The sequence below is a fragment of the Mercenaria mercenaria genome, chromosome 5, assembly GCF_021730395.1.
Source record: "Mercenaria mercenaria strain notata chromosome 5, MADL_Memer_1, whole genome shotgun sequence".
In the NCBI taxonomy this organism is placed as follows: Eukaryota; Metazoa; Mollusca; class Bivalvia; order Venerida; family Veneridae; genus Mercenaria; species Mercenaria mercenaria.
This window is the reverse complement of record NC_069365.1, coordinates 52,202,360-52,222,272: the sequence shown is the minus strand read 5'-3', so window position 1 is coordinate 52,222,272 and position 19,913 is coordinate 52,202,360. Positions and strand designations below refer to the sequence as shown.

General features: G+C 37.5%; 1 protein-coding gene across 1 annotated transcript in view; it reads left to right on the top strand.

Annotated features, from left to right (window-relative positions):
• LOC123557214 (cytoplasmic dynein 2 heavy chain 1-like) overlaps positions 1–19,913 on the top strand; it is a 105,789-nt gene that overhangs the window by 47,206 nt on the left and 38,670 nt on the right. Inside the window, exons 39-48 of the mRNA XM_053544602.1 lie at positions 3,358–3,513; positions 3,790–3,888; positions 6,165–6,185; positions 12,435–12,595; positions 13,902–14,148; positions 14,309–14,460; positions 15,471–15,615; positions 16,139–16,409; positions 16,982–17,128; positions 17,688–17,920. Coding sequence (XP_053400577.1) covers positions 3,358–3,513; positions 3,790–3,888; positions 6,165–6,185; positions 12,435–12,595; positions 13,902–14,148; positions 14,309–14,460; positions 15,471–15,615; positions 16,139–16,409; positions 16,982–17,128; positions 17,688–17,920 — 1,632 coding nt within the window. The remainder of the gene's footprint in view (positions 1–3,357; positions 3,514–3,789; positions 3,889–6,164; positions 6,186–12,434; positions 12,596–13,901; positions 14,149–14,308; positions 14,461–15,470; positions 15,616–16,138; positions 16,410–16,981; positions 17,129–17,687; positions 17,921–19,913) is intronic.

Sequence of the window (19,913 nt, the reverse complement as noted above, 5' to 3'; positions counted from 1 at the left end):
GAACAAAAAAGCAACATATGTTACTTATCCTTTTAAATTTCATGTATTAGAATTCTATCCTTTTTAAAGAAATATATAAAAGGGCAAAGTTTTCTTTTTTAAATGTGCTATAATATTTACTTGATTGTCTTAATTTCTACTTTCCTGCAGTAAGATCTGACAGCAGTGTTGTTTGAAAATGTACAATGTACTGTTGTTGTTGTAGATGATGTTGTTTTGAATAACTCTTTTTGGTTGATTTTGTCTTATATATGAGCCGTGCCATGAGAAAACCAACATAGTGGGTTTGCGACCAGCATGGATCCAGACCAGCCTGCGCATCCGCGCAGTCTGGTCAGGATCCATGCTGTTCGCTTTCAAAGCCTAATGGAATTAGAGAAACTGTTAGCGAACAGCATGGATCCTGACCAGACTGCGCGGATGCGCAGGCTGGTCTGGATCCATGCTGGTCGCAAACCCACTATGTTGGTTTTCTCATGGCACGGCTCATATAAAGTCGTCCTTTTTCTTGTTTACTGAAGACATTGGTGAGATATAAGTCTACAAAAATAGTCACATATTTAAGAGGTTAAAGGTCACTAATTCAGATCTTTTCTTTTTATACAACAAGTGACCACTTCAGGTCTGATTTATGTATCTTTAGCAAACATTAATTTTTCCTGCACCTATTTTTAATGAAAGTTTTACTACAAATTGTCAAAAACATAAAAGATAGGTACTTGGAATAATTTCTGATGAAATAGTGGTCTGCTACCTGAAAAAGATGCATATTCGCTCTTGTCCGCAAATTAAACCCCTACTTTTGGTTTCAATCTGTGAAACCTGCCATCATTGGCATTGAAAATAAAATATAACAAACAAATATGAAAGCCATCTCATTCTGTGCAGAATACATTCTGGTAGTGAAAAAGTGTGATGGAAGCACTCGTTGTAAATGAAAATATAAAAAAAAAATGAAAAAAAGGATCTATTTCTTTGGACTACTTTCAACTACACCATGGCAGTTGAATTTAACTGAATTACTGACCTTATTCCAAAGAACAAGTTTTAAATGAAGGGCTCATTAGTTTTGCATGGATAGGTTAATTACAGGAAGGACTTAATAATATATTAGTACAATCACTTCACTTTTTGAAGAAAACAAATATCTATAGTCACAAATTTCAGCTTTTAATCACATTGTCTATTTTATAGCGAGTATATTTTAAAACATTATTTTCAGCCTAGAGTAATGCATAGTCTCACATCCTTTTTTTGCACGAAGTCTGTTTGCATATAAACAACTTAAGAAAATTTTGTTTCATTTTTCTTACATCACATACCTTACCTGAAATGGTTTGGCTGTAAATGCTCTGACTTGCTTATAATTTTCATAAAAAGTGAACTTAATTTAAAGTTTTACATTATGATATCATACTTCTCCACGTTTGCTTAAGATTTCATTACTTTGTTCATCATCAAATTTTAGAAATTATTTAAGAGAAATATCACTCAGCTTTTTTTAGGTCACCTGTCACATAGTGACAAGGTGAGCTTTTGTGATCACCCTTCGTCCGTCGTCCGTCGTCAGTCCGTCAGTGCGTGCGTGCGTCCGTCCGTCCGTCCGTCAACAATTTCTTGTCTGCACGATAGTGGTTTCATTTATGATTTTATTTTAACCAAACTTGCACACAACTTGTATCACCATAAGGTCTCGGTTCCTTTCTTGAACTGGCCAGATCCCATTATGGGTTCCAGAGTTATGGCCCCTGAAAGGGCCAAAATTAGCTATTTTGACCTTGTCTGCACAATAGCAGCTTTATTTATGATTTGATTTTTACCAAACTGGCACACAACTTGTATCACCATAAGATCTTGGTTCCTTTCTTGAACTGGCCAGATTCCATTATGGGTTCCAGAGTTATGGCCCCTGAAAGGGCCAGAATTAGCTATTTTGACCTTGTCTGCACAATAGCAGCTTCATTTATGATTTTGTTTTAACCAAACTTGCACACAACTTGTATCACCATAAGATCTTGGTTCCTTTCTTGAACTGGCGAGATTCCGTTATAGGTTCCAGAGTTATCGCCCCTGAAAGGGCCAGAATTAGCTATTTTGACCTTGTCTGCACAATAGCAGCTTCATTTATGATTTGAATTTAATCAAACTTGCACAAAACTTGTGTCACCATAAGATCTTGATTCCTTAGTTGAACCGGCCAGATCCCATAATTGGTTCCAAAGTTATGGCCCCTGAAAGGGCCAAAATTAGCTATTTTGACCTTGTCTGCACAATAGCAACTTCATTTATGATTCGATTTAAACCAAACTTGCACACAACTTGTATCACCACAAGATCTTGGTTCCTTTCTTGAACTGGCCAGATTTCTTCATGGGTTCCAGAGTTATGGCCCCTTAAAGGTCCAAAATTGGCTATTTTGGCTTTTGCAGCCATATAGAGACTTCATTTATGGTTTTATTTGATACAAACTTCCAAAATAACTTCAACAACAATAATTCTTGGATTCCATGACAAATCAGATCCAAGCGTAGGTTCAGAGTTATTTTATATCTGATTACCTCCCCTGATTGTAATCAAAATGGATTTATATTAGTAAGTACTTATAGGACTTATTTGAAATTTCATTATTGTCATTAGTTGGACTGAGCCAATCAGGGTAGATAACTATGGACTGATTTTATGTCAAATTACCTCCCTTTAATTCAAATTAAAATGGGTATATCTCCGTAACTAATGAAGATACTGATCTGAAATTTCATTTATGTCAACAGATTTATTCGGCAGATCCTTCTTTTGCTCACTTACAATAAAAAAAAATTTCAATTTCTTCCCTTTTACGTTACTATAAATAGCTTATTTTTAGTAACTTTTTTGTTATTGGCCGTAGGGAAAAACTGAGACCACTTTTCTGTGGTACAACATGGATGGTACCTCCAATTTTTAGGTGTATTTTGACATATCTGTACCTTATAAGAATTGTTTTTTCTTTTTGGTTAAATTTCTTCCCTTTGTTGTTACTGTCCTTTGGACTTAGATATTTTTTCTGAGGACCTTCTTGTCCTCAAGTGCAATGATAACAGGTGAGCGATATAGGGCCATCATGGCCCTCTTGTTTTTAAAGTGTAGTTGGCATCAGTAAGAAAAGGAAATATCTGTGCTGTGTGAAAAAAATATCAAACAATAATTTTTACATTATAAATTGTTGTCTGCCAAAATACTAGCAAACAAAAATAGATACAGTTGGACACATGGGATACTGAAATGTGTAGAATTTATTACTTACAATGTATATCGGTATTGACTCGGTCCAAAGTACTAGATAGCCATTGATATATTGACATTGCTCTATCTGAATAGAATGACTTTGTTGTGGAGACAAGCCTGGTTGGTGTGGTACTCAATGGACTGTCACATCTCAGTCATGTGCGTAACAAGTCACACTTTGCTATCTGTCTCATCAGAGGTCTGGGAGGAAACTTGAATGAGGCTTCAAGGGAAAACTTCGCTAAAGAGGTAACTTTTTCTTTTTACTTTTTTTTTTACTTTTAACTTCTAGCCTGCTGGCCTGCATGTGATTCTGCCTTCGCGACCACATGGGGTCTTCTTTCACCATCAAAAACTGGAAAGTTGCCATATGATCTAAAATTGTGTGAGCATGACTTAAAACGAAATAAAGGAAATAGTTATTTTATATCACATCATATGACAGTTGTAGGTTAAAAACTTTTCACTTATTGTTATTCCAGAATATGATTTTATCAGTTGTTTATTCTTGTTTGTATATTACAGGTATTCCATATGTGTCAGGAAACGCCGCCCGACTCTCGGCGCCCACTGGACACCTACTATGACGAGGACATGGGTCGACTACAGACATACAGCTTGGAGGTATGGTTACTTACAAAAGTTCTTAACCAATTATTTCAGCTAAATGTATTATGATTCAAAGCATACTTTACTATTTCTGAGGAAATACCTTTTAATCCTATAATTATAAAGAGAACATACTTTACAATAAAGCAGTTTCTAAACCATAATTTCTGAGAAGTGGATCTTTTGAAAACAGTAGCAGCTTAACTACCACTTAACTAAAGTGGAGACTTGTTTATCGGCAGTTTCAATATTGAGTTAAGATCTTCATGAAAAAATGATTATACAATACAGTTCTCTTTGATTAGCCATACTGTATTTGGTCTTAACTTTACAAACTGACTCTTAAGAAGGGAAAAATTTAGTTTTCAGTGACACTAATATTTTCTTCCATGTTTTCTTTTATTAGCTCACCTGAGCCAAAGGCTCATGGTGAGCTTTTGTGACCGCTCAATGTCCGTCATGCGTCGTGTGTCCTGTGTCCGTCAACATGTTCTTAAAAAATCTTCTTGAAAACCACTGGGCAGAATTACACCAAACTTCACAGGAATGATCCTTGGGTGGCCCCCTTTTAAAAGTGTTTAAAGAATTGAATTCCACGGAGAACTCTGGTTGCCATGGCAACCGAAAGGAAAAACTTTAAAAATCTTCTTGTCCAAAACCTCAAGGCGTAGAGCCTTGATATTTGGCTTGTGACATCATCTAATGGTCCTCTATGAAAATTGTTCAAATTTTGTCCCTGGGGTGAAAAGAGGCCCCGCCCCGGGGGTCCCAAGTTTTACATTTACTTATATAGGAGAAAACTTTAAAAATCTTCCTGTCTACAACCACAAGGCCTAGGCCTTTGATATTTGGTATGTAGCATTGCCTTGTGGTCCTCTACCAACAATATTCAAATTATTACCCTGGGGTGAAAAGAGGCCCTGCCCAGGGGGTCTCAAGTTTTACATAGACTTATATAGGAAAAAAAACTAAAAATCTTCTTGTCCGAAACTGCAAAGCATAGGCTTTTGATATTTGGTATGTTGCCTTGCCTAGTGTTCCTCTACCAAAATTGTTCAAATTATGCTCCTGGGTTGAAAAGAGGCCCTGCCCTGGGGGTCCCAAGTTTAGCATAGACTTATATAGGAAAAAAATTAAAAATCTTCTTGTCTGAAAGGTCAAGGCCTAGGCCTAGGCCTTTGATATTTGGTATGTAGCATTGCCTAGTGGACCTCTAACACGATTGTTCTAATTATGCCCCTGGGGTGAAAAGTGGCCCTGCCCCGGGGGTCGCTTGTTATATGAGTTATATAGGAAAAATTACTTCGAAAATTATCTGACCATATTTCCTAGACTTTTTGAGTATAATTACCTGATGACCCCAAGTGATTAGGGGTCACCTTACTGTGACCTTGACCTACTGACCTACTTTCTTGTCTTTTAAGATACAGCCTTGAAATTTGGATGACATGTACAGTTTTGCACACTGATCTTAAAACTGACTTTCAGTGACCATGAATGTGACTTCTTAATATTTTAGCATCAGTTTGCCATTTGAAACATGTGGCTCATATTACTCTGTTGAGCGAATCAGGGTCATCATGACCCTCTTGTTTTCAATATTGTGATCAATATTGTGGATATATAAATATTTCCTTATTTTTTATTTTTTTCTTGTGTTTTTTTTTTACCATTTTAAAATTTAGGTTTAGTAGCTTTTTCCATGTAAATAATTTATAAGGACTGTAAAATTTGCTAAATGGTGTAACCAATCATGACTTCCTATGAATGAAACAAATTTATGTTCAGAAATGTCTTTATATATACTTCATTACTTGAAGAATATTCATTATTCTCAGCTGCTCTTTATTCTGGCTGAGAACAGAAATTTGGTGACTTCTTCATGCTTTATGAAAAATTTGTGTAAATTTTCTAATTTTTTTTTTAATATCCTAAGATGTACACAACAAAGTAATTACATCATTTAACACAATTTTATCCTGAGATTATAGTTGTGAAATTACAAGCTGCGTAATTTTATCCTCAGATTATATTTCTCAAGTATCTGATTGCATTGTTCCTGTGATTGCATGGAAATTACAAGCTGTACAATTTTATCCTTAGATTGTATTGTGAAATTCCAAGCTGCAAAATTTTATCCTTAGATTATATTGTGCACTTAGAAGCTGCACAATTTTATCTTCAGATTATATCTAATTTCTCATATAATATTTGTGAAATTATATGTTGCACAATTTTATCCTAAGATTATGTAGTGAAAATACAAGCTGCATGAACTGGCTTTGTTTCAGATTCAAACTTTTGTTCGTGGGGTATGTTATAGACACAGCATTAAAGCTAGGAGAGTTCATTTATGCACATTTATTGTAGTTCCAATATTATATTTTTTATTATAATTATGGCAATGTGGTTGATCTCATTTACATGTCTATAATCTTTTCAATGCATGATTTTGGATATTTTTATGCCCCCGAAGGGAGGCATATAGTTTTTGAACCGTCTGTCTGTCTGTCTGTCTGTCGGTCTGTCAGTCTGTCGGTCTGTCCGCAATTTTCGTGTCCGGTCCATATCTTTGTCATCGATGGATGGATTTTCAAATAACTTGGCATGAATGTGTACCACAGTAAGACGACGTGCAGTGCGCAAGACCCAGGTCCGTAGCTCAAAGGTCAAGGTCACACTTAGACGTTAAAGGATAGTGCATTGATGGGCGTGTCCGGTCCATATCTTTGTCATCGATGGATGGATTTTCAAATAACTTGGCATGAATGTGTACCACAGTAAGACGACGTGCAGTGCACAAGACCAAGGTCCGTAGCTCAAAGGTCAAGGTCACACTTAGACGTTAAAGGATAGTGCATTGATGGGCGTGTCCGGTCCATATCTTTGTCATCGATGGATGGATTTTTAAATAACTTGGCATAAACGTGTACCACAGTAAGACGACGTGTCGTGCGCAAGACCCAGGTTTGTAGCTCAAAGGTCAAGGTCACACTTAGATGTTAAAGGATAGTGCATTGATGGGCGTGTCCGGTCCATATCTTTGTCATCGATGGATGGATTTTCAAATAACTTTGCATGAATGTGTACCACAGTAAGATGACGTGTCACATGCAAGACCCAGGTCCGTAGCTCAAAGGTCAAGGTCACACTTAGACATTAAAGATCATTTTTCATGATAGTGCATTGATGGGCATGTCCGGTCCATATCTTTGTCATTCATGCATGGATTTTAAAATAACTGTGCATGAATGTGTGACACAGTAAGATGATGTGTCACGCGCAAGACCCAGCTCCATAGGTCAAAGGTCCTAAACTCTAACATCGGCCATAACTATTCATTCAAAGTGCCATCGGGGACATGTGTCATCCTACGGAGACAGCTCTTGTTCAGAATTTTTAAGACAGTGAAGAAAGTCATTGAAAACCATTCTGTTTTTTTTTAAATGTATGCAGTTTAAAAAATTATTATATGTAAATGGGATTTTCTATGCCACTTTGATTTCAAGTATTCAAGAAATGTTATTTTTCTGTTCATTTTCATTGCAAAGATATTTTGCAAAGGCATTCATTAGATATGTTTAATGACAAAATATTTATTTTTCCAGCAATAAGGTAATAGAAACTGTCAGTTAAGTAAGCCAGGTTCTGTACTCCGTTCAGTCAGGAGTTCCCTTTCCAAATGAAATGATGACCAAATTTAGGATAAATATTTTTATGATTTTGGTTTGATGAAAATTATCTTATTAACTTGCTTTCTTGTCTGAAAGCCATCCACATCAATGAAATTCTGTAAACCTGATCACCATAATTAATATGACTGAAATACAGTTAGTCATAAAAATAAACACTATCAGTTTGATAAATCAGTCATTCATTCGCCCGCCCGCTTAGCTCAGTAGGTAAGAGCGTTGGACTACGTATCACGGAGTTGTGAGTTCGATCCTCGGGCGGGGCGTATGTTCTCCGTGACTATTTGATAAATGACATTGTGTCTGAAATCATTAGTCCTCCATCTCTGATAATTCATGTGGGGAAGTTGGTAGTTACTTGCGGAGAACAGGTTTGTACTGGTACAGAATCCAGGAACACTGGTTAGGTTAACTGCCTGCCGTTACATGACTGAAATACTGTTGAAAAACGGCGTTAAACCCAAAACAAACAAACAGTCATTCATTCAGGTCTCCTGCTAACCAGAAATCAGTCAGTAAATCTTTCAATGTAATAAAAAGTAAAACACGAATTGCTTAAAGTGGCAAGGGGATGTGCAAAAATCTCATAGTTATCTAGAGTATGGAGTGATCCAAAATCACAAAAACGTAAGAAAGACGGCGACAGACCCCATGGGTGCTCTAATCATTGATACTCGTGCTAGCAGTGTTTAACTGTATCTGCTTTTATAAGTAACATGTATATACAGTTGAAACTCGCTTATCTCAAAATTCCGGCTATCCCGACGACATTTTCAAATTCCGTCCCGAAAACACTTGCACAAAATATCATTTTAAGTCAAAGTTCAGTTATCTGGAAGTAAAACGCCTGCTCCCCTGGAATTCAAGATACTGAGTTTCAACTGTATATTAAAGTGACAGTAACTGCTTCTTTAGCAAGAATGCATTTAATTATTTACTAGGTATATATATCAGAATATTTTAGTTGTATAGAGCTGCTGTATGTTATTGTAGCATCAGTATAGTCTCTTTGGCACTGTCAGTATTGCAGTATTTTTTCATGCATCTTGAAAAAATGGTTGGAATGAAAATTTCATTTTGTGGTGAAGGACAGCACAGTGTTGCATTTTTTTTTCAGTGTAACAGTTGCTAGGAAATGATTCTATTATTTGAATTTTGTTTCATTTAGGGCAAAATGACGTGACTTTCTACAAAAAAATCCCAACATTTTTGTGGCTTTGAATTTTGTCTGTACATCTAGACAAACTCTTATACACAAAGAGTATACAAGTTATGAGAATAAATTACAGTGCTAACCAGGCAGCATGATTTATGTCTGCATCAGTTTTGTGAATAAATGAGAATATATACTGACGAGATAAAGAAACGCCTCATTGAAATTTGGCTTTATTTTTTTCCTAACGCTTTTAATTGTTGTGAAATGTAGTAAATCTACATGTACTCTGACCGACAAACACAGTGAACAAAAACTCGCGCGATTTCATTCAGCCAATTGTTCACTTCATGTACCTGGTCATGATTTCCTCGTGCAGTCCGTGCATGTAAACCATGTGGTTTGATTGAACTATTTTTGCACATGTACATGTGTAATATGACACACAACCATATTTTCAGCTATTCTCTGAAAAAAACATTAGTTTTCGTAATGCCGAGGCTGAATTCTGAAGAGAGGGCTCAGGTTTTGGCTATGTTTGAATGTGGGCGAACGCAGGAACAAGTTGCTAGACGTTTTAACGGCTCTCGTTCGACAATTGTGCATCTTATTCGACGGGAACATCTATCGATAGACCACGTTCAGGTAGACCGCGTGTAACGTCAGTACGACAGGATAATTATATACGTCAGCGTCATTTACGTGACAGATTTGTGACGGCGCAATCTATGTCACGTATAGTTGTAGGTAACCGTGGACGTCCAATTAATCGACATACAGTGAGAAATCGACTCAGAGAATGCGGAATTACCTGTTGTAGGCCCTACCGCGGTCTAATTCTAACGTTACGCCACCGTCACCAACGTCTTATTTGGGCCCGCAACCATCGCGGCCAGCGTTGGCAGAACGTAGTGTTCAGTGACGAGTCGCGTTTCAACTTGTGGAACGCCGACGGACGTATCCGTATCTATAGACGACGCCATGAACGCTACGCAAACAATTGCGTTTTGGAGCACAATCGTTACGGTGGAGGTGGAGTAATGGTGTGGGCAGCAATCAACCATAGGTTTAAGTCCCAACTCATCGTTTGCCAAGGTAATCTCACAGCCAGGCGTTACATCGACCAGATATTACGTCATGTAGTTGTCCTTTTATTCCGTCAACGTCAAGGATTAGTCTATCAGCACGACAACGGGCGACCTCACGTTGCACGCGTCACTAGGGACTTTCTACAGGCTAGAAACTTTAATGTTTTACCTTGGCCTGCGTGTTCACCGGACTGCAATCCGATTGAACACGCGTGGGATTATCTCGGACGGCGGTTACGCCAACGTCAACCCCAGCCAGCAAACGTCCGGGAACTGGTAGCAGCGCTGCACCAGGAGTGGGCCAGAATCCCATGGTATCTGTTACGCAACTGGTGCGGCTCTATGAGGCGTCGCCTTGCTGCTGTGGTTGCTAGCAGAGGTGGGCACACGCGCTACTGATTTTTCTAATGCAATTTCTCCGACCTGGCTATTAAAATTCAAGATTTAAGCATAATGCGACAATGAAATGATTTCTTATTGACCATAAATTCTTGTAAAGCATCTAATTTGCGAATGGAATTGTTCTTTTCTAATTTTGAATCACGGTTAACGAAAAATTGTATACCGAGTTTGAATGAGGCGTTTCTTTATCTCGTCAGTGTATTTGAGATTCTACATTTAATAGCATTCTGTTTTCAGACTCTAAATATTATGAGATTATTAAAATTCTCAGGCCATTAGAATTTCTATTAACTGATATGTCTATTTGCTCCTCTGTGCATAGATATACAGGGTAACTTTTGGTATTGAAGGGATTAAAAACAAAAAAAGGATTATCGTGTTTGTAAGTGTACTAGATTAACAGTAAACTGTCATAAATTATTCTTTAAGTTTGGTTAGTTATGCCAGTTTTCCTTTTGGTCATATGGTAGACAGCCCTACTTCCTAGGGTAGGCTTTCTTTGATATTCTCAACCAGTTTGCCAGATGCCAAGTAGAATACCCAGCAATTTTTAGATGATGGATTACTGTCCAATTGTAAAAGATAAAGAGGTACTGTAGAATCATTTAATTTCGTGGGCATGAAATTTCGTAGTTTTGGTCAAAACGGCAATTTCGTGGGGATATGAATTTATGGATTTTAACTTTTGAACATAAAAAGAATGGGAATTTTATTTGTTCGTTGGGATTAAATTTCGCGGATTGACTCAGCCACGAAATCGATGAAATTTAGTCCCCCACAAATATTAATGATTTCACAGTATTTTCCAATCCATTTTCTGCCAACTTAATGAACATAATGGGCAATTATAGCAGTAAATCCAATTTTAAATGATTACCAAGATCGCTTTTAAAAAAATTTAGCAGCATCAGGGTTATGATATACATGTACATGTTTCTGTATATGCTAGAAATTGTAAGCTGTTCTAATTTTGAAGGGCAAAACACAGTTTTTGAAAGGACATGTTGGGCAGGTAAATTGTGTCTTTAACTTAGTCCATGGAAATGTGTATGTTTTCCAAAAATACAGCTGGGAGTTAGTTGTAGAATTTAAAAAATGCTTGGCCTTAGACTAATTCTGTCTGTATAACAAGCACCAGTAAGTGAAGACCAACATTAGAGCTTTGCGACCAGCAGGGATCCAGATCAGTGCCCTTCCATACCAATTGTTATCAGTTTTAGAACATGTGTTCTACTTATAAGCAAACAGGATGGATCCAGATCAGACTGCACGGATGTGTAGGCTTATCTGGATCCATTCTGGTTAACAAGCCCCAATGTTGGTTTTTTCACAGTGGCGCTTGTATATGTTTTCAAAATTTAGCTGTTAATTTTAATCATTTTCTAATGCTATGGACGTGTTACCTCACAGAAATATCGCTTGATTATAATTCATTTCATACAAAATGTTTTACATTGATTTGTACAACTTTGATCAGATTACAAAGGGTAATGGAAAACTGGTAAAAATTGAGAAGTTAGCCAATTTCGGTAAAATTTGAAATGATAATAGACAGTGACTATTTAACAATATTTTAATATTAAACACAAAGATGACAAACTGTTTTATATGACATACTATTTAATTTGCTATCTAGTTTTTGTGTCTTTATTAAGTCAAATAAGTTGATTTTTTTTTTTACTCATGTTAAGTCGTTTAATTTTGTGGGCACCAAAATTTAGTGGATTTTGTCACTGGAAGATAAAATGAATCTAAATTTCACTTTTGTGTTTTGATCAAGTTTAGTAGGTTGTTTCAACCAAGAAATCTACAAAACTTAGCCCCCCATGTATATTGATGTTATTACAGTGTAATATGTACAGTCGCACTTTGTTCTCTCGATCTCAACGGAACATGCAATATTTGTCCAAGTTATCATTTAGATCGAGCCATAAAAAATTATACATTGTTTAGGGGTTTTGCTTGGACCTGTCGGTGAGTTTGAGCAAAGGGTGGCATTCAAATTATCCAAATTCGAGTGAACGAAGTTTAACTGTAACAGTAATGGAAGAATTTGCCTTATTCTTTCTCTTAAAAAATACTACTTTCTGTTTTTTTCATAGTTCTTTTTTTTTTCGCTATTATATTGTGACTGTCTGACTGCCTGCTTCAATAGAATTATTATATAACCTACTTGGATATAACAGTATAGGAGGCTAATAAGAATGTTTACCAACCATTTTGCAGACAGCAGTTGACTTGTCACCTGACCACTTCAACAACAGTACCTCACTACCTGTTATCAGGACTTCTGATGTACAGAGAGCAATGGACTTTTTCTCCCCATGGCTGGCTCCAGACAACAAACAGCCCTTCATACTGGTTGGACCTGAGGGATGTGGAAAAGGGTATGCATATTTTTATATGCCCAAAGGGACGTATTATGTTATACCCCCCATGTTCGGCCGTCTGTCCGTCCGTTAGCAATTTCATGTCTGCTCTGTAACTCTTGAACCCCTTGAAGGATTTCAAAGAAATCTTGACACAAAATTTGTTTACCACATCAGGACAACATGCAGAGCGCATGTTCTGGATGGCTTGCTTCAAGGTCAAGGTCACACTTAGGGGTCAAAGGTCATATGAGTGTGTTTTGTGTCCGCTCTGTAACTCTTGACCCCCATGAAGGATTTCAAAGAAACTTGACACAAGTGTTCACCACATCGAGATGACGTGCAGAGCACATGTTCTGGATAGCTGACTTCAAGGTCAAGGCCACACTTAGGGGTCAAAGGTATAGCTCTTTAACTCTTGAACCCCTTGAAGGATTTCAAAGAAACTTTACACAAATGTTCACCACATCAAGACAACGTTCAGAGCACATGTTCTGGATGGCTGGCTTCAAGGTCAAGGTCACACTTAGGGGTCAAAGGTCATACCTTTGTGCATATGCTGCTCCGCATTGCGGTGCTCTTATTTATTATTTATAGTTTGCAGAGGCATTTGGATGTTTTGAAATCTTCAGTTTTACATTCTTTATGTTTTTGTATTAAGAACTAAATAGATGTTTGAATTCACAAGGTACTTGTGATTTTTTTTTCAAATCTTATACAACTTAATAAAATCCCTTTGCTTTTGATTGTCTACATGCAGATTTATGCTTACTGATTTACTGCTATAGGAAAAATGGAAGGCAGGACAAAGCAGCTTAACAGTTAGGGGTGCTGAGTTTCGGCATATATTTGAGAAGGAATTGAAAATCAAAGTTCTGTTATATATATTACAAGCTCATAATTGTATAAAAGTAGGAAAAGTGGAACAAACAATCAACACAGGAGCTCATAATTGATCAGGCCTCCTTGACCGAGTGGTTTAGGTCACTGACTTCAAATCACTTGACTATCACCATTATGGGTTAGAAAGCTTGTAGGGTTGTAGAATTCTTTCATCTAAGGTACCATTCAGCTGACTTAAAGAAGGTCGGTAGTTCTACCCAGGCACCGTCCATACCCGAAATAATGCTCGGTGCAGCATCTGGGGTCTTTCTCAACTGTCAAAAGATGGAATGTCCCCATATGACCTAAACTTGAGTTGATGTGAATATAAACCAATCAGAATCAAATCATGACAAAAATGTTACTTGTGAGCTAAGACTATAAGTATGCGTGTTATGTTAGACTTTGAATAGCTTTATTAATAGTTCTCTTTTATTTTCAGGATGATGTTGAAGCATTGCTTTGAACAGTTACGCTCCACCTCGGTGGCTGTTGTGCACTGTAGTGCTCAGACCAGCCCCACCCATGTGCTGCAGAAACTCAGTCAGACGTGTATGGTGCTCAACACCAATACTGGGAGGGTGTACAGACCCAAGGATTGTGAGAGACTGGTTCTATACCTGAAGGATATCAACCTTCCTAAACCTGACAAATGGGGAACCTGTCAGCTCATTGCTTTCTTGCAACAGGTAATGTGTTATTAAGGACCAGTTTTCTTGTCAGTAAAAGAATATAATGATATTTTTGTAAATGCCATGTTTATAAGCAAACGTCAAGTCATTGCACTGTTCCCTTCTGTGTATGTACTTGTAAATGTGAATGTGACTGTATTTCTGAGTGTCATTACAGGTTGTGACATACAATGGTTTCTATGACAGCAACTTAGAGTGGGTGGGGTTAGAAGGTGTACAAATTGTTGCCAGTATGAATGCTGGAACATCCCTGGGACGGCACAAACTGACACCGAGATTCACATCAGTTGTCAGGATCTGCTGCATTGGGTAAACATCCTTTCTTATATGAGCCGTGCCATGAGAAAACCAACATAGTGGGTGTGCGACCAGCATGGATCCAGACCAGCCTGCGCATCCGCGCAGTCTGGTCAGGATCCATGCTGTTCGCTAACAGTTTCTCCAATTCCAATAGGCTTTAAAAGCGAACAGCATGGAGCCTGACCAGACTGCGCGGATGCGCAGGCTGGTCTGGATCCATGCTGGTCGCAAACCCACTATGTTGGTTTTCCCATGGCACGGCTCATATGATTCATATCTTTATGAAAGATAGTTAGCATAAATGTTAGGATCATATCATGTGTCATATCATATAATCTCACATTGTATTACATTGTGTATTGTATTGTTTCATAGCTTTCGTTTGTTTGCTTTTGCTTAAGCACCATTTTTCAACAGCATTTCTGTTATGTAATGGTGAGTAGTTAATCTGAAACCAGTTTCACTGGATTCTATACCAGCACTTACCTGTTCTCCACAAAGAACTGCCCACTTCTCGACTTGAATAACAGATGAATGACAAATTATGTCAGACAAAATGTCTTCAGTCATCTTGGAGAACATACACTGCACATGGGGATCAAAATCACTATTCTGTGATCCGTAGATTTGCACTCTCGCTACTATGCTTAGCAGGCGGACTATTTCATAATGAGCTGCAGTGGCTTAATGCATAAGGCACCTGCCCCGCAATCGGGAGGTCGGAGGTTCAAGCCCTGTCAGAGGCGGGACTTGTTACTGAAGAGAGACCGGTTGGTGAGCTCCCAGCTGGTTAAATAATGGTTACAGATTGCCTACCTGCCTAGTGCCTTGCATTAAAAAAATAGGAACCGGGAAGTAATGCTGTTCAATGTATGTAGGTGTCTCACAAGCCAACTTGGCTGGCCCTTTCAGTAGGGGTGACACTATAATAAACAAACACACACTTTACATAATGTACCATATCATATTATGTCATACATATGATATCATATTAAGTCGTTTTTTGATAACAATTTCAGATATCCAGACAGAGAGCAGCTACAGTCTATCTACAGTTCATACCTGAAACCTATCTTACACCGCCAGCTGTCCCGCCACCCGGTCTGGAGCAACAACTCCAAGATACACGCCCTAGCAGGATCTATGGTACAACTGTATGATGAGGTGTGTAATGTAATTCTGTTTCATAGAACTTAACAGATTAAAGAAATTGTTTATTGCAAGTGATTTGGTAATAAGTTCAGACTTTTAAGGGAGAGTTTAAAACCCGCGATACTAATTCTTTTGAACAGATAGAAATATAAAAAAAAATATTAAATTATACTAAGAATTTAAACAATGTATCTGGTTATATAATGGTTGAATTTCAAGTTAAGCTATTGACAAAAATAAGGGCAACTATAAGTGCCCTTCACCCCCTCCCCCCCCCCCAAAAAAAAATTTTTGGTGGGGTGGGGAACTAAAAGTAAGATTATGCTTGAAAGGTCTAGGAAATTTAAAGTTAATATACATCTTTTGTTTCACAGTAAAAACATTTTTGTACCAGAAACAGCTGTAAGTGGTAAAGAAGGCCATAAATAGAAGTGATTTTACTGGATACTGGTACCAAGAGGCAAAAAGAGGGAATTTTTAATGAAGGCTTGAGAGTACAAGTACGATGATGTCTTGCATTGTTTATTTTTGACAGCTGAAGTCAAGGTTCACTGTGGATGACTACAGTCACTACCTGTTCACCCCTCGTGACCTTACAACCTGGGTGCTTAGTTTCCTTAGATATGACCTGACTGGTGGAGCCAAGGAAAACACCAGCGATCATGTGCTAGAGGTCTTTGCTTATGAAGCTCGGAGATTGTTCCGAGATCGTATTGTTGGACAGGATGGGGAGAACAAGTTTGACAATATTCTCATGAATGTTGTCAGGGGTGATTGGTCTGCAAACATATTTGATGATCTAGAAAGTAAGTAACTTCTTTCTACCTGTTGGATTTGAACTGGTCCATGGGGCGGCGGAGTGGTTAAGATCGCTGACTTTGAATCATCCCCCCAGTGATGTGGGTTTGAAACCTGGCTTTTGAGGAAGCCACCCAGGTAGCTTATGGAACATTGGTGGTTCTGTCTAGGTGCCTTCTCTTAATGAAATAATGTCTGAAGGGGCAACTTGGGTCTTCTTCCACCATCGAAAGCTGGAAAGGTTGCCGTTTGACCTAAATTATGTTAGTGTGATTCTAAACCCAACAAAACGAATGAACTGGCTCATGTCATGTATGTCTTGAAAAATATATTGCAAGTGTGTTGACACTATCATAAGACAGAAGATGCCTGTGATTGATTGAAATTGTTATTTCCTCAAGTTAATATCATTTTTATAACAATTCCTTGTATGACGTGAACCCCGAGTGCAAAACTAATTTTTCAAATATTTTTCATTTAATTACAATCATATGTATGAAAGTTGCTTCACATTTGTATACCTTCTGAATGTATTTTTATAAAGAATAAACTCAGATATTGTATTATTTATTCACTACAGAAGAATTCTTTGTTACATGGGGCGCGCGGAGAGATTCATCTGCTCCGTCTGCTGCTGGGGCACCTCTACCGCCTAGTGGGAAGCACCTGGGAAAACTGAATGCTGAAGATCTCAAAGCTATCATTGAGAAGGGAATCAGATTCTATGGTAAACATTTAATTTTTTTTATTTTACTATGGAATCATTTGATATCGTGTGGATAAAATTTCTTGGTTTTTGGCCAAAACAGTTATTTCATGGGGATTTGATTTCGTTGATTTAATGATAAAGTGAATAAATATTTTATTTGTTTGTTGGGATTGTATTTCATGGATTGATGCAACCAAGTTAATGTTCAGAATGTGAAAGTTAATTCAACTTACCTGCTTAGCTCAATAGGGAGAGCGCAGATGTACAGATCGTGGGGTCATGAGTTCGATCCCCGGGCATGTATGTTTTCTGACATTGTTTCTGAAATCATTTGTCCTCCACTTCTGATTCATGTGGCAGTTACTTGCGGAGTACAGGTTTATACTGGTAGAGAATCCAGGAACACTGTTTATGTTGACTGCCTGCCATTACATAACTGAAATACTATTGAAAAACGGTGTTAAACCCAAAACAAACAAAAACTTTTTTGCAGGATGCTGTTTTATACAAAATGTTACGTTAATTGGTATGCAGTATTGACTAAATTAATCAAATTATTTTCCTTATAAATTTTCAGAGCGAGATAATCGTGACCTAGACATTTTGATTTTCCATGAGGTTTTGGACACCATGGCCAGAGTAGATCGTGTTCTTACCAAGCCTGGCGGCTCACTCTTGATGGCAGGTCGCAGTGGTGTTGGACGTCGGACAGCCGTCTCCCTGGTAACACATATGCATCAGATGCAGCTGTTTACACCAAAAATATCAAGAGGATATGCCATCAAACATTTCAAAAATGACCTCAAAACTGTAAGTGAAAGTATACACTGACTAATAGTAAACCTTTTTTTCGTAGTATAAGTTGGGAGCTTTATAATATTGATGTGTTTGTTTAGTTTATACTAATTTATTTAAGTTCGATTGTGAAGCAAGTTCTAACACTTGTATTAATCGCTCTTGACACTTCATTCATGATGGAATCCATCATTACGAGGGTACAAGAGAAAAGCGACTTTCCCTTTCAAATGCTAAGCTCCAAGCAAGGATACTGTTATCATTTTTTAGCTCGACTATTCATAGAATAGTAGGCCTTCTAGTAGGCCCATGCATCGGCATCCGCGTCCGCGTCTGCGTCGGCGTCCCAATTTGGTTAAGGTTTTGTATGTAAGCTGGTATCTCAGTCACCACTTGTGGGAATGGATTGAAACTTCACACACTTATTCACTGTGATAAACTGACTTACATTGCACAGGTTCCATAACTCTATTTTGCTTTTTTACAAAATTATGCCCCTTTTTCGACTTAGAAATTTTTGGTTAAGGTTTTGTATGTAAGCTGGTGACTCAGTAACCACTTGTGGGAATGGATTGAAACTTCACACACTTATTCACTGTCATAAACTGACCTACATTGCACAGGTTCCATAACTCTATTTTGCTTTTTTACAAAATTATGCCCCTTTTACGACTTAGAAATTTTTGGTTAAGGTTTTGTATGTAAGCTGGTATCTCAGTACTTACTAATGGGAATGGATTGAAACTTCACATACTTGTTCACTGTCATGATCTGACATGCACTAAGCAAGTCCCATAACTCTACTCTTTTTTTTCAAAATTATGTCCCTTTTTCAACTTAGCAGTTTTTGGTTAAATTTTTGTATGTAATCTGATATTTCAGTATTCACTAATGGGAATGGATTGAAACTTCACACACTTGTTCACTGTCATGATCTAACATGCACTGTGAAGGTCCCACAACTGTACTTCACATTTTTACAAAATTATGCCCCTTTTTCAACTCAGCAGTTTTTGATTAAGTTTTTGTATGTAAGCTGGTATCTCAGTATCCACAAATTTGAAAGGATTGAAACTTCACACACTTGTTCACTGTCATGATATGACATGCAGTACAGAGGTTCAATACCTTTACTTTGTATTTTACAAAATTATGCCCCTTTTTCAACTTCTGTATTCATTCAGTTGACAAGGCTGTTGAATAGTCGAGCGTTGCTGTCCTCCGACAGCTCTTGTTATGTCTTTGGTATGACATGGCTAGGGATCAAACCCACGACCTCCTGCACTCGAAGTGGACACTGCACCACTCTGCTATAAATGCAGTTAAATGTGGTTGTTTGAATAGTCCTCTAGAAGGCCACTTGTTTCCTGTTTCATGCCTGATGGCTTTTTAGCTCGACTTTTCGAAGAAAAAGTAGAGCTATTGCATTTGCCCCGGCGTCGGCGTCGCCGTTGGTTAAAGTTTTTGATAAAGTCAAATATCTCTGTTACTATCAAAGCTATTGACTTGAAACTTAGGAGAAACAATCCCCATAACTCTGATATGAATTTTGACAGAATTATGCCCCTTTTTAACTTAGTATTTTTGGTTAAAGATTTTGATAAAGTCAAATATCTCTGTTACTATTAAAGCTTTTGACATGAAACTCAAAATGGTTATATACAATCAAAGTCTGCACCAAGAGACACAATTCCCATAACTCTGGTTTGAATTTTGACAGAATTATGCCCCTTTTTAACTTAGTATTTTTGGTTAAAGATTTCGATAAAGTCAAATATCTCTGTTACTATCAAAGCTTTTGACTTGAAACTTAAAATACTTATTTACCATCAAAGTCTACACCAGGAGAAACAAAATCCATAACTCTGATTTGAATTTTGACAGAATTATGCCCCTTTTTAACTTTTTTTGTTAAAAGTCAAATATCTCTGTTACTGTTAAAGCTTTTGACTTGAAACTCAAAATTGTTATTTACTATCAAAGTCTACACGAGGAGACACAATTCGCA